The 16,016-nt window shown below is 42.2% G+C and overlaps 1 protein-coding gene and 1 non-coding gene across 4 annotated transcripts in view; both read left to right on the top strand.

The window, feature by feature from the left end:
* ACSL5 (acyl-CoA synthetase long chain family member 5) overlaps positions 1–16,016 on the top strand; it is a 42,099-nt gene that overhangs the window by 17,588 nt on the left and 8,495 nt on the right. For all 3 annotated transcript variants that reach the window (XM_028149428.2, XM_008144310.3, XM_054728904.1), the window contains exons 2-12: positions 255–439; positions 3,608–3,716; positions 7,007–7,071; positions 7,191–7,292; positions 8,591–8,690; positions 9,888–10,066; positions 11,155–11,187; positions 11,274–11,325; positions 12,080–12,153; positions 12,756–12,833; positions 14,056–14,190. In XM_028149428.2, the coding sequence (XP_028005229.1) occupies positions 284–439; positions 3,608–3,716; positions 7,007–7,071; positions 7,191–7,292; positions 8,591–8,690; positions 9,888–10,066; positions 11,155–11,187; positions 11,274–11,325; positions 12,080–12,153; positions 12,756–12,833; positions 14,056–14,190 (1,083 nt within the window). In that variant the 5' untranslated portion in view covers positions 255–283. The remainder of the gene's footprint in view (positions 1–254; positions 440–3,607; positions 3,717–7,006; positions 7,072–7,190; positions 7,293–8,590; positions 8,691–9,887; positions 10,067–11,154; positions 11,188–11,273; positions 11,326–12,079; positions 12,154–12,755; positions 12,834–14,055; positions 14,191–16,016) is intronic.
* Positions 3,150–3,276, top strand: LOC114232566 (small nucleolar RNA SNORA25). The gene has a single exon (XR_003618638.1). It is a non-coding gene; the product is annotated as a small nucleolar RNA SNORA25 (small nucleolar RNA).

Raw genomic sequence — 16,016 nt, forward strand, 5'->3', positions numbered from 1 at the left:
GAGGACAGCCCAGTAGCAGCTGGGTACAGTAGAACACATTCTATTATCTTCAACATTGCTAAGGGAAACAGTGCGAAAAATTCTACTGCTAGAGAGGTCCAACCCGGGCTAGTTGGAGGAGGAGAAGCCGTGTGTGTGTGTGTGTGTGTGTGTGTGTGTGTGTGTGTGTGTGCGCTATAAACCTAGACAGATTGAGTAAAAAAGATACAGCCATTTCCTCTAACTTTTTGTTTCCTTCTCTCTTTTTTTTTTAGGCCTGCATTTCCTGCTGCTATTCACAAAGATGCTTTTTATCTTTAACTTCTTGTTTTCCCCACTTCCAACCCCGGCACTGATCTGCCTCCTGACCTTTGGAGTCGCCATCTTCCTGTGGCTCATCAACAGACCTCACCCAGTTCTGCCTGCAGTTGATCTGAACCACCAGTCCGTGGGAATCGAGGTAACTTACCTATCACCTTTCAGTGCATCAACATTGATCAAACCAAACTGTGTGTAACTCAAGACATTGGTGTAACTCATGAAGGGAATGGGGTTGGGAAAGTAATCCTTTTAGGTTAGTAATCAACATTTAAACTTCTACCAATGACACATTTTCCTTTATAATAAAAAGGAAACCTCAGCTAGGTCTTAAGACACCAGTAATCCAGATCGGGGTTGTCAAACTACAACCCACAAGGAAATTCACCCTTTTTGGGACTAACAAGATAAGAATGGTTTTTACATTTTTTAAGGGATATGTAAAAACTAAAACAAGGAATAGATCATGTGTTCCACAAAGCCTATTTACTATCTATCCTTTTACTGCAAAAGTTTGCCAGCGTATGATCTAGAGCAGTGATTTTGAACTGGTGTGGTGCAAGAATGTTTTTTACACACCATACCTGATTGTTTAGTCAGTGGCAATGACCTCTTTTCCTTTAGATTGTCAAATAAAAAAAATGACAACAGCCAACACAACAATAGCCATTTGGTGTGAATGAATCCAGAGTATACCTATGTTTTTTGTCAGATCAGCCAAAAATATGTATTTTTAGTAGTTTATGTGTGCCATGAGATGAAAAAGGTTTAAAATGGCTGATCTAGATGACAGAGTCAGGACTTTAGGGTTAGGATAATATTTTTATTGAGATACCCAATGTCTGAAAAGGAAATGTGAGTTATTTAGTTAAATTCCAGCTTTGAGTTAATATTCATTCTTAAAACAGGCAGAAGTTGAACCTTTCCCTTCAATTCCCCCAACTTCCAGCAAATCATACAGCTTCTTATATCACCGAGCAAAGGGAAAGCTCTAAGAATGTTCTCTTCGTCATTTTTCATCCTCAACCCTTTTCAGAGAAAGAAAGCATTCCCATTTCTTTGTAAAGCTAACCCCCTTCTGATCTTTTATTGAACTTCTTTCCTCTATGTGGGACTCTTATTCAGAGTTAGCTGCACTGCCCACCACGTTCCCTTTTATTCTGGTGCATTTGTATGACCTTCATCGGTAATATCCTCTCCCACTGATCCTGCCAGTTCGGACTACCATCTCCTTCCACTCCTTCCTGTTTCCACCAGAGTTCTTTAAGAGTGGTCTGTTGGTTTCCTCATTTAAACTTCAACCCACTGATGTCAGACCTTTACTACTACCATCTCCCCAAACTTCTCTGAGTCACTCATAATCTAACTTCCAAATTCAATGGTTTCTCCTTCAGCCTTCCTCTCAATTGATTTGGGACTTCTTTTTTACAACTTCTCTTTTTGCCTTTCATAATAACCTTCAACAAAATTTCTTTCTAATTCCAAGACAGCCTTTCTTTGCCTCTGAGGTTGTTTTCTCTTCTCAGCCTAGAGTTTCAGCATCACCATCTCTTCATTCCTCTAAAGCAGGGGTTGGCAAGCATGTTCTGTGAAGGCCAGACAGTTCAGGCTTTGCAGGCCATATGAGCTCTGTTGCAACTACTCAACTCTGTTGTTGTAGCGTGAAAGTATTAGACAATATATAATTAAATGAACATGGCTCTGTTCGAATAAAACTTTATTTGTAAAAGCAGGTTCAGGCCAGATGTGAGCCCAGATCAAAGTCTGCCATTCCCTGCTTTAATTCCTCATACTTGAGAAAACCCTCCCTCTCCTGTGACTTGGAAATATACCTAAAAGGCTATGACACCCAAATCTGACTTTCAAGTTCTGACCTTTCTCCTGAGTTCCAGTCCACCTCAGTGACACTCAAGTACCTCAAGGTCAACAAGTATCTTTATTGAATATCTTCTCCCTAAACACACACACACACACACACACACACACACACACACACACACACACACACACACACCATAACCTTTCCTGTTCCCTTCCTGCTCCATCTTAGTTAAATGCATCTCTTCTTATCCAGTTGCCTAAAGTTGAATCCTAATCACTTTTCATTGTTCCTTCTTCCCCAGCCCATCTATGAAAACAGATGGCAAGACCCCATCTTCCTTTACTAGACAAGAAACTTTTTTTTAACCTCTTGACTTAATGCTCTAGACAAGTCAGTTCATGTGTTAGCCTGCACTTGAATGGCCCTTTCCTATGCTTATTTAATTGATGCCTGTTTCTCTCTAGACTAACTTTCACGAGGGTTGGACCATGCCTGTAACTCCAGTGCAGCTCCAAGAGCCACATGAAGCCCTGGAGTTCCAGCTGACATTTCTAAACATATCCCCAGCCACTCCCTCTTTCTCAAATACCCTGTTCTCTGGCTGCCCACCAGGCTCTGCCGTGTGTTTTCTTGCCCCTGTGTCTTTGTTCAGGCTGTTCCTTCACTCTGAATCATTCCTCTCTCCCCTCTATCAATCTACATCTTCTTGTTCAATGCTTGCTTATCTTTAAAGTTTCCATTGAAATATCACTTCTTCTATGTAGCCTTTTTACTTAATACAGAATTGGTTGCTTCATTAATTTCCCCAAACATATATTTTACTTCAGCATGTACATCACAGTATTATATTTGTTTGTTTTTCCCTTCTTACCCCCCCCCCCACTTCAAAAACTTTCACTTATGAGGTGATCATGGTCAGCAATTTTGTCTTAACTTACGTTGCATCTATAGTATCTAGAACACAGTATGCATTTCATAGATGTTTAAACTTGGTATGAATTTTTAAAGGATAAAGCTTAAAATATTATATAGATAATTTCAAAGAGAGGTTGTAGGATCAAAACCAGGAACTCTTAATGCTGTGACCTAAAATAGAAGTTATCTGTAGGATGTAACAGACACTCAATAGGGCTATGTTTTCCTGTGGAGATATAAGGTAAAAGAAAACAAAAACCCAACAAAAAAACCCTATATTATCATTTCTCGTGTGTGTTGTGTGTGTGTGTGTGTGTGTGTGTGTGTGTGTGTGTGTTCCTAGAAGGATGGTGGGAGATAGCCTAAAAAATAACTGTGATAGTCTCTGGGTTTCTATGATGTGGAGACTTCAATTTTGAGATTTAAAGACTTGATTGATTGAATAGGATGGGGGGAGGGGTAATCCCTGTAACCTCAGTGGTCAGCACTTACATTCTCTTCTATTCAATTCATAAGGGTTTGGAAAGGTGGTGAGAGACTCTGGCTTGCCCTAAATTTGGCCTTATGTCTTAGGGAGGAGCACGGAAGAATGCTCGCCAGAAGAGCAATGAACTGCTAAGCTACTACTTCTCAGATGCCAAGACGATGTATGAAGTTTTTAAAAGAGGACTTGCTGTGTCTGGTAAGCCTGGCAGTCTCACCTTGCCTGTGAGAAGACTCAGATTGGGGTCTTGTTCTATAACTGCTTCCCTGTCTCACTTCTAAAAACCTAGTTGCGGTCTGGGTAGAATCCCTACATATGAAATGCAGGGTACATTAGCAGTGTTAGAGTGGATGCAGGAATCAGAAAATCACAGTATCAGGAAGCAATGCAGGACAGCCTTGGGTTTGAAATCCAGCCCTTCCATTTCTAGCTGTGTGACCTTGTGCAACCCACTTTGCCTCTCTGAATCTGTCCCTCACAACACAAGACCTTCCCTGCAAGTTGTGGTTAAACAGTCAACAATAATGTGTATGAAAGTATTTTTTATGAACTCACTAGTACATTAGTACATATTTGTTTAGGAATGTGCTTTTCATAAATGCCATTCTCCAGATGCAGGATCTGAGCCAGAATTAGCATTTAGGCCTCCTGACTTCTGACCTTGTCCTGACCCCAATACCACACTACTGCCACAGGCTGCTACTCTTGGTATCACAGGCGACAATTATCTTTTGAACTTTCTTAGAAACAGCGCCGCATGGGCTTTGGTAGGTTCACTTGGGATGTATGAAGCCTCAGCACTTACACCTTTTATCATTGCACACAATGCTAGGTGCACTGGTTTCCTTTCACAATCTATTGGCTTATAGCCCTGCCTATATCTTTTTTCTTTGGGGTGACATTCTGTCCAAGCATAGGTTTGTCTACGTGACTTCTTATCCCTCCCTTCTCTTCTGCCTTTAGCTATGACTATGATGTTTAATAGTCAGCTCCTGTCAAGTGCTAATTATGCAATAGGCACTGCTCATATAATATCTACTAATCTTCCCTAAACTTCAGGGATTAGCTACTACCTTCCTCACTTTTTAAAATGAAAAACCAGAGCCTCGGTGGTTCAGGAACATTCTGAAGGTGACAGAATTAAGAAAACGTTGCATAAGATACTTCATTTAGATATTTTTTTTCAATACCAAATTAAAACCAAACAGATAAAGTTAAAATGGCACCTCCTGTCAGCAGACAGGAGTGACCTGGCCTGGCTATTTCCACAGAAAAATGACACTTCTGATCCCTACTGGGGTTGAATACATCAACCCTAACATATACTTTTCACCTCTACCCAGAGTAAATGGCCGTTGTTGAGAATTACCTGTGAGTAATGTTTAAAATGAACTACTCTGGCTCCACCTTGTTAAACTGAATCAGAATTCCAGATAGTGAGGCCTAAGAATCTGAATTTTAACCATGCTTGGCTGCGGGGAGGGGTTTGCATGCCCGCATTTCAACTCTACCCAGCTCAGGCCAGTGATTTTGCCCAGTTGTTAATGAGTGGACTCTTTCTAGATAGCCACGCCTTAAAACAGAAGCTAGATCTGAGTTGAGTAAGTTAATCACAGGCTAGGCTATTGCCTGATTAGGACTGGGGCTAATTAGACTGAAGCTGATTAGGACATAGAGTTTAATGAGACCTCAGTTGGTGTCCCTTTGGGCCAATTATTTGACTTGTTCCTCAGCCCTGGGCCTCTGCTAGAATTTTCACCTATAGGGAAGTGACAAGGCGATGCAGGGTGGTTTTTTTCCACACTCATCAGCTCTGCCACCTACTGAGTGAGCTTGAAGAAGCTGTCCTGGGCCTTTCTGACTCTCAGGACCCTGAGGATAACAATAGTTGCAACGACCAAGTGAGCAAATGTGCCTAGCATGGAGTAAGCGTTCCGTAAATGGTAGCTATCCCTAGTAATTCATGTCTGTGCAATCTCATTGGTAGACCACTGAGGCACACACTCCGGGGTGAGCACCTAACAGCACAGGACTTGCCGGGCTTCATGGAAAATTACAGTCTGGGACTTGACTTCTTGAGCTTTTCTGCAGCTGTTTCAGCAGGAAGAAAAAGTACTAACACTTCCTGTGGACAGTCGCTTCACTTATTTTTATATCTTTCTAATCAGAGCAGCTATCTCTTTCCTGCTTTCTTTCCTTTTTCCTCTGTCACTTAGTCTGGAAATTTATGCATTTACCTCTGGATTCCTAGTAACCCTCTCTCTGAATGCTTCCTTTTGTCAAGACCTGAATCTCTCTCAGCAATTTGGCTAGAGCCACTGTGTCCGATTCCCCTCCCTTGTACTTTTCTATTTATAACTTGGTCTCGTTTTGGCCTTTCAGCCAGTTAGGCTTGTTCCTTAGCCTCATATCAACTTCCGTGGCTCCTGTGACTGAGCCTCCGCATTTCAGGAGACACTCTCCTGTAAACAGGCAAAGTACATGAACAGATGACAGTAAACAAAGTTCAACAAACAAGGGAAAGGTCCCACTTGACTCGCTGTTAAAGAAATGTAGACTAAAGTAATTTTTTAAACCTATCAAACCACAAGACATGTTTAAAAAGGTACTATTTAGTGTCTATGACTTGAAATGTTGCTGGTGGGAAAAAAGCAAATTGTCACAATGGGGTGTATAAAGCACTGTGGTGCAAAGTATAAAAAACCTGAGCCATTCCAACCTCCCTCAGCTCCCAACTCAGTCATTTCATTTTAGGAACTCAGTTCTAAGAAAATGCGCTGAATTTGAAATGATTAATTTGAAAATATTTTCCATTGGCTTGTTTAAGGTGTCAAACTTAGAAACAATCTTAATAGCCACAATGAGAGACATAAACTACAGTGGAACCCTTCGTCAGTTGGCCAAAATAAGGCCACTAAAATCTCTACAGATTCTAAGTAATGACATGGAAATGTTTATATCAAACAGGGAAAAGAAGCAGGACACACACACACACACATATCATAACTTTATAGAATATGCAAAGGAACTATGAAAATAATATTACTGTTAATAATGGTATTTATGTGACATTATTAACAGCTCATATTTTGTTTTTTTTTCTATATTTTTATGAGCATACTTTTTTTTATTATAGGGAAGATCAGTTCAAGATGATCCATTTCAGGCTGTGTTTACTTGTAAACTTTTACTGGTTCACGTTATGTGAGCTAGTCCGTATTCATGGCTTTCTCTGAATGCCTGTTACCATGGGGATCACATATTCCAACACTGAGCCACCCTGTTCTGTAGAATTTCCTACATGTTTCAAATGCAGTTTACTTTTGAGAACTGATTACTTATTGCCCTTGAATTTCCTTGGCACAAAAGAGAAGTTCACATTCTAACTAGATTTACAATATGTGGTTTGTCTCTTCCTAATTCCCTTTAACCTTCTCTGGTCGAAAGGATTTGCAAATGAAGCTAATCTTTTAATGTTATGTTTTTAGACAATGGGCCTTGCTTGGGATACAGAAAACCAAACCAGCCCTACAGATGGCTGTCCTACAAGCAGGTAAGTTAGGCCCATGTTTGGGATAGATTCTTTTGCTAATGTGATATGCCACGCTAACGGTCTCCTCTGGGTTTTGACTGCTTTCCTCCCCTCCCCTCTTCTTTTTCTCTCTTTTGTAGGTGTCTGATCGAGCAGAGTACCTGGGATCCTGCCTCTTATATAAAGGATATAAGCCATCACAAGACCAGTTTGTTGGCATCTTTGCTCAGAACAGGCCAGAGGTAACCACGTTGAAGTTAACTCAAGAAAATGAGTCAGGGCTAAGCCCACCCCTAATCCAGCTCTCTGACACTTGTTGATGACTTACCAAAACTATTTAAAGATCTCATGTTCTTTCAATATTCTTCCCCTTGAGAGAATTACAGCTCTGGGATTCCTTAATTCCTGGTTGAATGTGTAGTGCTCTAAGCTAGGTGACTGGACTTCTCTCATTTCCCAGCCCATTAAGAGTCATTTTAAGGCAGCCTGTTTGTTGCATGATGAAAATGAGGTGGCTGAAAGGTACTGGCCAATAAGAGTTTGAGGCTGTTCTAGAAAAGGACGTATTCATATCAGAATTGGAACTTGCATGTTGTACCAAGTAAACCAAGGCATCCATTGCTATGGAGACTGGCCATTGAAAGCTGATTTTAGACATTACGGTGATTGGAATTAATTTGCTACACCCAGCCTCAATGAGGAACTAAACCTAGTGAATTAGCCTGCTAGGGCTGCCATAACAAAATACCAGCAACTGATGGTTTAAACAACAGAGCTATATTTTCTCACACTTCTGGAGGCTGGAAGTCCAAGATGAAGGTGTCAGCCAGTTTGGTTTCTCCTGGGGCCTCTCTTTTTGGCTTGCAGTTGGCTGCCTTCTCATTGTGTCCTCACATGACCTCTTCTGTCATCCCTGATGTCTCTTCCTCTTAGAAGACACTAGCTATGTTGGATTAGAACTCATTTAACCTTGATCACCTCCTTGGTTTACTTGGTATAATATGAGTGGCATTGGGAGTTAGGGCTGCAATTCAGCCCATGGCATCTAGACTCATTTTCTGTCCCTCTTCATGCTTCCTGGTGTGTATACATTGACATCATGCTATCCCACCTCTGTTCACTCCCTGAATGCATTCTCTGCTTCCCCCTCCACAACCAAAATGTACCAGTCCTTCAAATCCCTGCCCAGTTTTCATCACTTTCCCCAAAGCAGCCCCAGATAGCCTTTACCCCACCCCTGAAAATGACCTCTGCCTCCTTGAAGCTCCCTCATGCTTTCCATAGCTCCTATGGATGAAACTCATCACACTCTATCTTTGTATCCTGGTCCATCTTTGTATTATAGTTAGCTCTGTGCCTCTTATCTCCTTTATTTAACTGTACTTTGAGGCATTAGCTATGGTAGTAGTCCCTAAGGCCCCACAGTGATTTGTTAAAAATGCGAAGTAACCACAAAATCATTTGTTGGCTAAATGACTAAGTTAATACTTTTCCTCTTCAAAATGCTCTCTTGTCCTTACTTGACCTTCTCTCCATGCAGTGGATCATCTCTGAGTTAGCATGTTACACGTACTCCATGGTAGCCGTGCCCCTGTATGATACCTTGGGAGCAGAAGCCGTCATATACATTATCAACAAGGGTAAGACTTGGCTATTCCATTACAACTGATTCTTCCTTAAAGCTGAGTAATTCCTCAAGATCTGCTTTTGTTAGCAGACTTGGAATGCTGTGTCCAGAAAAATGCTCACGTCTTTGCTGTCTTGTAGTACCTACATAGAATTTACAGGGAAGTTACAAAAAGCCCATGAGGCAGGGATGTGCACAGATAGAGGAGCCAATGAAATGTTTTAAGGTGACATAGTATGACAATTTAGTTTAGAGGACTGGGCTATTTACTTTGGCCTCACTGGAGACAAGGCCAGAGTGGATGACTAATCACTGTGAAACTTCCGGTCTAAGTTCCTATTCTTGTCAGTGTAAGTCAGTAGAGTTAACCAATGTTTGTACTAAGTCTGTAGGAAAAAACTACCATTCTCAAACAAGTACAAGTTCAATGGATAGTAACAGCCCTTCCACATATCCAAGATGTTACTTTCTGTCACAGAAATAGTAGATTAACCTTTTGCACTCGGATGTCGAGTGTGACTCGACATGGTTAGCATCGGTAGCAGTTCGTATGTCGAATTGTATTGAATGTATCAATAATTTGAAATATAAAAAAATCCAAATAAATAAGTTTGTATGAAAAGAAACTCCAGTTTTTTATTCTACTGCCGCGCTTTGTAAAATGTGGGGTATTTAAAAAATTAAATCCCGAGTAGAATAAAGGAATCTAGAAAAAAGCAAGCGAGTGCAAAGGGTTAAGGAGGCGATCCAGTTGAACTTTAGACACAATCAGAAGGTTGCTATTTGTGTAAACATGTATCAAAGCAAAGGCTAACATTTAAAATCATAAAATGCTTGTCTGACCACCATCTGCCCTTTCCTTTCCCTTCTATCCTCATTCTTCCTCCCCCAAATAAAACACATTGACAGGACCACACCTAAGCGATTCGAGAGTCGTCTGTGTTCTTAAGCAGAAGGAATTTTATGGCTTCTCTGGAGACTAAACTCAGTTGGCAGCACACATGGGAACTCTGCTTCTGCTTCAATTATGCTCCTTTGTTATCAATGGAATGTTTTAGGTTTTACGCATTACCATCAGATTTGCAGACTTAATCAATATCCTTTAGGGGACCCACTGGCTTTGAAATTTTCAAAAACCCCTTCCTCCTCACAAGGCATCAGGTACAGAGCAGAGCAGGAAGATGACCTCTGGCTCTGTTTCTGCTTTCAGCTGATATTGCCATGGTGATCTGTGATACACCCCAAAAGGCATCAGTCCTGTTAGAAAACGTGGAGAAGGGCCTCACTCCAGGCCTGAAACTGATCATCCTCATGAATCCCTTCGAGGATGACCTGAAGCAAAGAGGGGAGAAGATCGGAGTTGAGCTCTTAACCTTCTGGGATGCTGAGGTAATGGTCTGAAACACAACTCACAACTCCAAGGCTGGCCTGACGCCATAGGCACCTGGTGTCATCTACTTGGCCCAACATCTCCACAAGTGTGCAGGCTGTCGTTCCCCAGGGGTGGCAGGACAGGAGTAAATTAGACTTATGCTGTGAAGCTTTGAGAACAATTGCCTCAGGACAACTCAGAAACCATGCCAGGGGAGGAGAAAGGTCTGTGGCCAGCCTGCACAGAGTTCTAAGTAGAGGATTTATAAGTGCAATGGTTGGTGGTAGTTAAGGATATGGTCCTGGAACTAGGTGGGGCAAGTTATTCTGTATCTCCCTTTCCCCTTCTGTAAAATGAGGATAAAGCAGTCTCCATCTCACAGAGGTGTTAAAGAGTTAACTGAGTTAATCCTATATAATAAAAGGCTAATATGCAAATCGACCGAACGGCAGAATGACCGGTCGCTCTGATGCGCATTGACCACCAGAGGGCAGACACTCAACGCAGGAGCTGCCCCCTGGTGATCAGTGCGCTCCCACAGGGGGAGCACTGCTCAGCCAGAAGTCCTGAGCCGGGCTCATGGCTGGCGAGAGCAGTGGCACTGGCGGGAGCCTCCCCTGCCTTCGTGGCAGCACTAAGGATGTCTGACTGATGGCTTAGGCCCGCTCCCTAGGGAGCGGGCCTAAGCCATCAGTCAGACATCCCCTGAGGGCTCCCAGACTGGAGAGGGTGCAGGCTGGGCTGAGTGACCCCCACCTCCCCAGTGCACGAATTTTGTGCACCAGACCTCTAGTAATTATATAAACTGCTCAGGAAAGTGACTGGTATGTAGTAAGCCTGGAAATGTCAACTAAACATATTATTCAAAAAGATTTAGCAATGGTCCTAGATAATTAAACCTATGAGTATGGTGGGAAGTGTAGACATTTGGGGTCTTCCCTCTTAAGGTTTTTAATCTAGACCTTATGCTTTTCCATAGGGCTTCTGAGCCTGACCCAAGATGAAATTTTGGTTATATTCCCATAGATGTGTTCTCATGGAAAAGGGAGAGGGCTGTATTTATCATGTGTCTGTACAACTCAACTTATGTCTTTCTTTCTTGTAGAATATAGGCAAAGAGAATTTCAGAAAACCCGTGGTAAGTTTCTTCTGCCTAAATTTGAATCTTGCATATTCAACTCCCAAAGCTCATGGTAGACTAAGCCCTTGTGCTTTCTCCTCCAGCCTCCTGAACCAGAAAACCTGGGCATCGTCTGCTTTACCAGTGGGACCACAGGTCAGTGCCCATGAAGCTGTGCCAACACTTCAGGTCAGCCAAAACCATGGCTTGAATCACTGACCACTGGTAGGGCTCACCACCTAAGGCTTTTGAGTACAGATACCCAAATAGAAAACTGTAAGCATAAGTAACTGGGAGGAATTAACATGCTATGAATTTCAGGGTCTTAAAGATGGCATCATAAAGTCAACCTTCTTCCCCAACCCACCACACTCTCAATTTGACATCACTAGAATGGCCATTCAATCAAGATAACCCAGAGATAGTTCTACACAGATCACTGTGCACCCCACCTCCTCCTGGCAGCTTCCTACCTATTAGAACTCTTAATAGCTTTTCCTGTGGCCCATGAGGACCCACCATTATATCCATTCCATCTGCCCAGTTTATAAAGTGATAGCTAAGTAACATTGTTAGATCTGAAGTCTTCAACATAAAAACAGCACAAGGGACAGGGAGGTTACTTGGATTTTTCTTTTCAACTGTGTTGCTATCTGAGCTATGGCTGTGCCCTGTGTGAGGGTAGAAGGCTGTCAGCAGTAGAATCTCTGGGAGCATCAACCATTCACAAACAGAGTCGTATACCTCTTGTACAAAGACTCAGTCAGACATCCCCTAAGCCATCAGTCAGTCAGGAGAAGCTCTTGCCTCTTTGGAATAGAACCAATTGAATGTCACTTCTTATTTCAAAGCCAAAGGTTACCTATTCGCTACATAAAGGATCTTTCTCTCCACCTCTTTCTTCCTACAGGTGACCCCAAAGGAGCCATGCTAACCCATCAAAATGTTGTTTCAAATGCTTCAGCTTTCCTCAAATGTGTGGAGGTTAGTGGTCGCTTGAAAAAGAGGTCCTCATTAGAATGTGACTCTGTCATAAGATTTTAATCTTGAAGCTAGAGGAGGCAGAGAAGAAGAAAAAGAAAACACTGGTTAAGGGCCTGAGTGTGGACAAACACGTGTGTATCTTTGTGTGGAGGGCTGTGCATTTTCAAGCAGTAGTCTTTGAGGATCCCTGCAGATCTCTACCCCAGCGCAGTCCAGGGCTCCTCTACCAGTTCTGCAGGGCACCCCCTGCACGCCTATATGGGGCACTCATGGAAGGAAATAGTTTAAAAAAATTTTTTTTAAATTTTAAATGAGATGTAACTGACGCCTAACATAATAGTTTCAGGTGTACAACATAATGATTCAATATTTGTGTGTATTGCAAAATGATCCTCATAGTAAGTCTAGTTAACATCCACACCACACATAGTTACAAAATCTTTTTTCTTGTGACGAGAATTTCTAAGATCAACTCTCTCAGCAACTTTCGAATATACAATAGAGTATTATTAACTATAGTTAACAGGGTAGTTCTTAAATCTCTTTGGGAAAGAAGGTTGGCATTAATCTGATTTTGTCTCCTCTCTCTTCCCGATCTGTAGGAAACCTTTGCACCCACCCCCGAGGATGTGAGCATATCCTACCTCCCCTTGGCTCACATGTTTGAGAGGGTTGTACAGGTGAGTACCCCACGGCCCTAGCAGATATGTGGGAAGGGAGTCCTGACTTGCTTAGTCCCACCTTTATTCCAAAGGCAGGTACCCAGCATTTACAGTCCCTTCTTTAAGGTAAAGGGCACAGACAGGGAGTGGGCCCAGCTAAGTCTAAATACTGGTATTCCCCTGCCTCCCTGTGGTGCCTTCGTCCGCTAAGTCTGTGTGTGTGTGTCCACTGGGGCTCAGCTTGCTTCCGCCTTCACACGGTGCCTGCGAGTCAAGCGAGGTCAGAGCCAGGAGCTTACCGTTGACCCTTCATTCTGACCTGGGATAAGAGATGTTTTTCTTCTTTTTAATTTTATTTTGGTTCCAAGTTTTTAAAGTATCAAGGATTAGAGAAAAGGAAGTTCCTCACAGCAGGGCAGGGAAGAAGCATTTGATCCAGGTGAGATGTCCAAGACAGGGTCATTCAGGGTGGTGTGCCCTGGAGGAGGGCTGCCCTCTATGAGTGGACTCTGGGCTGTTCAGGCTGAAGCCAATTTGAGGACTGCAATCAATGCTGGTCTTTCAAAAGCACAGGTGGTGGTAGGAATGGGAAATCCTCTCTCTGATCCCCTGTGCAGTGATCCTTTGGCTGTGAGCCCTATTCTTAAATATTTCTTAAATACTGTTGATGCATGAAATGATGAAGGAGAGATCCAGTTCCTTGGACTAAAGTGCTAATGTCGGATTCATAAAATATTGATTCTAATAAGCATCTTTTTTTTTCAATCCTCACCTGAGGATATTTTTCCATTGGTTTTTAGAGAGAGTGGAAGGGGGAGAGAGAGAGAGAGAAACATTGATGTGAGAGAGACACATCCATCAAGTGGTTGCCTTCGCACATGCCCCAACCAGGGCTGGGGATCAAGCCTGCGACCTAGGTACGTGCCCTTGACCACAATCAAACTCAGGACCCTTCAGTCCCCAGGCAGATGTTCTTTCTGCTGAGCCAAACCAGCAAGGGCTAATAAGCATCTCTCTTTTTTTTTTTTTTCACATTTCAACATTTCTGAAATCGGGACAGTCTCACAATTATAGGACAGTCTCGCGATTATGTTCTCGTTTAATTGGCAGTGTTCTTTCTTAGTGCCATAGACTAAGAGGCATCACGAGCGGCCAAGTCTCTTGTGACAGCCTCTTGAAGATGGGCCCAACCTGAAGGGGTCTTTTGGCTCTGAGCCCTTTTCTTCGGTCTTGGTTTCAGATTGTTGTGTACTCCTGTGGAGCCAGAGTTGGGTTCTTCCAGGGAGACATTCGGTTGCTGCCGGATGACATGAAGACGCTAAAGCCCACATTGTTTCCTGTGGTGCCTCGGCTCCTCAACAGGATCTACGATAAGGTACTGGCCTTGCTTCTGCCGGGCTGACCATGGGGTGAATGCATTGTCTGGCTCAGGCCTGACTGAGGCTCTTAGGGACTCTACGTTGGTAAGAATTTGTCCACTTGCACCATCGCCTCCCATTCCCTACAAACATCTACTTACAGCCACATTTATAAATGCAATTGAGAAAAAAAAAAAAACCTTTCCTCTGGGTGAGACCACTTAGACCTGATCTGGAGAAAGAGACTGATTTCATAGCACCTACCTACCTGCATTTTATCCTCACAAAAGCACATGAGGCTTATGCTTACCAATAATATCCCTAACTTATAGGTGAAGAGACTGAGCTTCAAGGGTTTAAGAACTTGCTCAGAGTCACTGCTAATTATGGGTTGGGCCAGAATCAAATTGTCACATAATTGTTTTATTTTATTTTATTTTTTAAAATATATTTTTATTGATTTCAGAGAGGAAGGGAGAGGGGGGGGAGATAGAAATATCAGTGATGAGAAAGAATCATTGATCGGTTGCCTCCTGCACACCCCCTTCTGGGAATTGAGCCCGCAACCCGGTCATGTGCCCTTGACCGGAACTGAACCTGGGACCCTTGAGTCCACAGGCCAACACTCTATCCACTCAGCCAAACCGGCTAGAGCTGTCACATAATTATTTTAGCTGTCATTTATCAATGCTCTATTTTTCATTAGGGATTGCAAAATGGCGATTTTTCTAATTCAATCAGTTCTCTTTCTCATTAGCTACAATGCTCCCATAAGGGCACAACAAATATTTACTCTTTTATTTACCAATCTTCAGAATGCTGAATTGGTGCCCCAGTGATCTTTAAATCTGGCCAATGAGATTATTTTTTTAATAATATTAAGAACTGGTGATTTGCATATTTGTATGTTTAATCTATTTCACTCATTCTTCTCAGTGTTCAAATTTTCCTATTTTGGAAGTCAGGAGTCCCATTTTAGAAGTTGGGAGCCCCATCATGTTGCTCATATGTCCTTTGACAGGACACGAGTGGTTTTTAATAGCTTCGTTGATTCCTGGCATAAGATGTCTCAAGCTCATCTTGTATGATTCCTACTCAAGTCTTGGTTTAGTTGTTTTCTCCAAAGAGCTCTTAGAATTGGAATTTGAACCCAGGCAATATAATAACAGCACCCAGGTTCTTGACCTCATACTTCCATAGACATGAGAGCCTTAAGGAAATAACACAAAACCATTCTCCACATGTTTGGCCCCACCCCTCAGATCCTAGCACTCCCCTTCATGCTTGTGAATCTCACCAGGTGTTAACGTTGGGCTCCGGTTATAGGACAGGCAGCATGCTAGTACACAGATGATCCCTAGACATTGAGAGCCCTCATTTCTATCAGACTTGCTAACAATTCTAACAGCTCCTCATCATGCTATGGGATTGTTAGATTTGGTTGTTATAATTTTTGTTCATTTGTTGGTTGGGCTTTCTAAAAATAATTTTTGAGAGAGAGTTATTTTACAATATGGTATTAACACACAGTTCTCTTCCAGGACGTATTTTTTAAATGCAAGACTTTACTAGGGTGGGTAAGGGCATGTGCCAGGGAATGGGAGTGGCCAGGGGTAGGTCAATGGGGGAAAAAGAAGACATATGTAATACTATATGTAATACTTTAAACAATAAAAATAAATAAAGGTATCTACATTTCCATTTAAAAAATGCAAGACTTTATTAGTGTGAGTCTAAATTCCAGCTCTTTGTCCATGATTTGTTAGGGGGAGTCTTATAAAAGTTGAGAAAAGATTTTTTTTTTTTTTAAGGCTGAGAGAGGTGTCAGGAATAACATGATGCA

This window comes from Eptesicus fuscus, chromosome 17, assembly GCF_027574615.1.
Source record: "Eptesicus fuscus isolate TK198812 chromosome 17, DD_ASM_mEF_20220401, whole genome shotgun sequence".
NCBI classification, from domain to species: domain Eukaryota; kingdom Metazoa; phylum Chordata; class Mammalia; order Chiroptera; family Vespertilionidae; genus Eptesicus; species Eptesicus fuscus.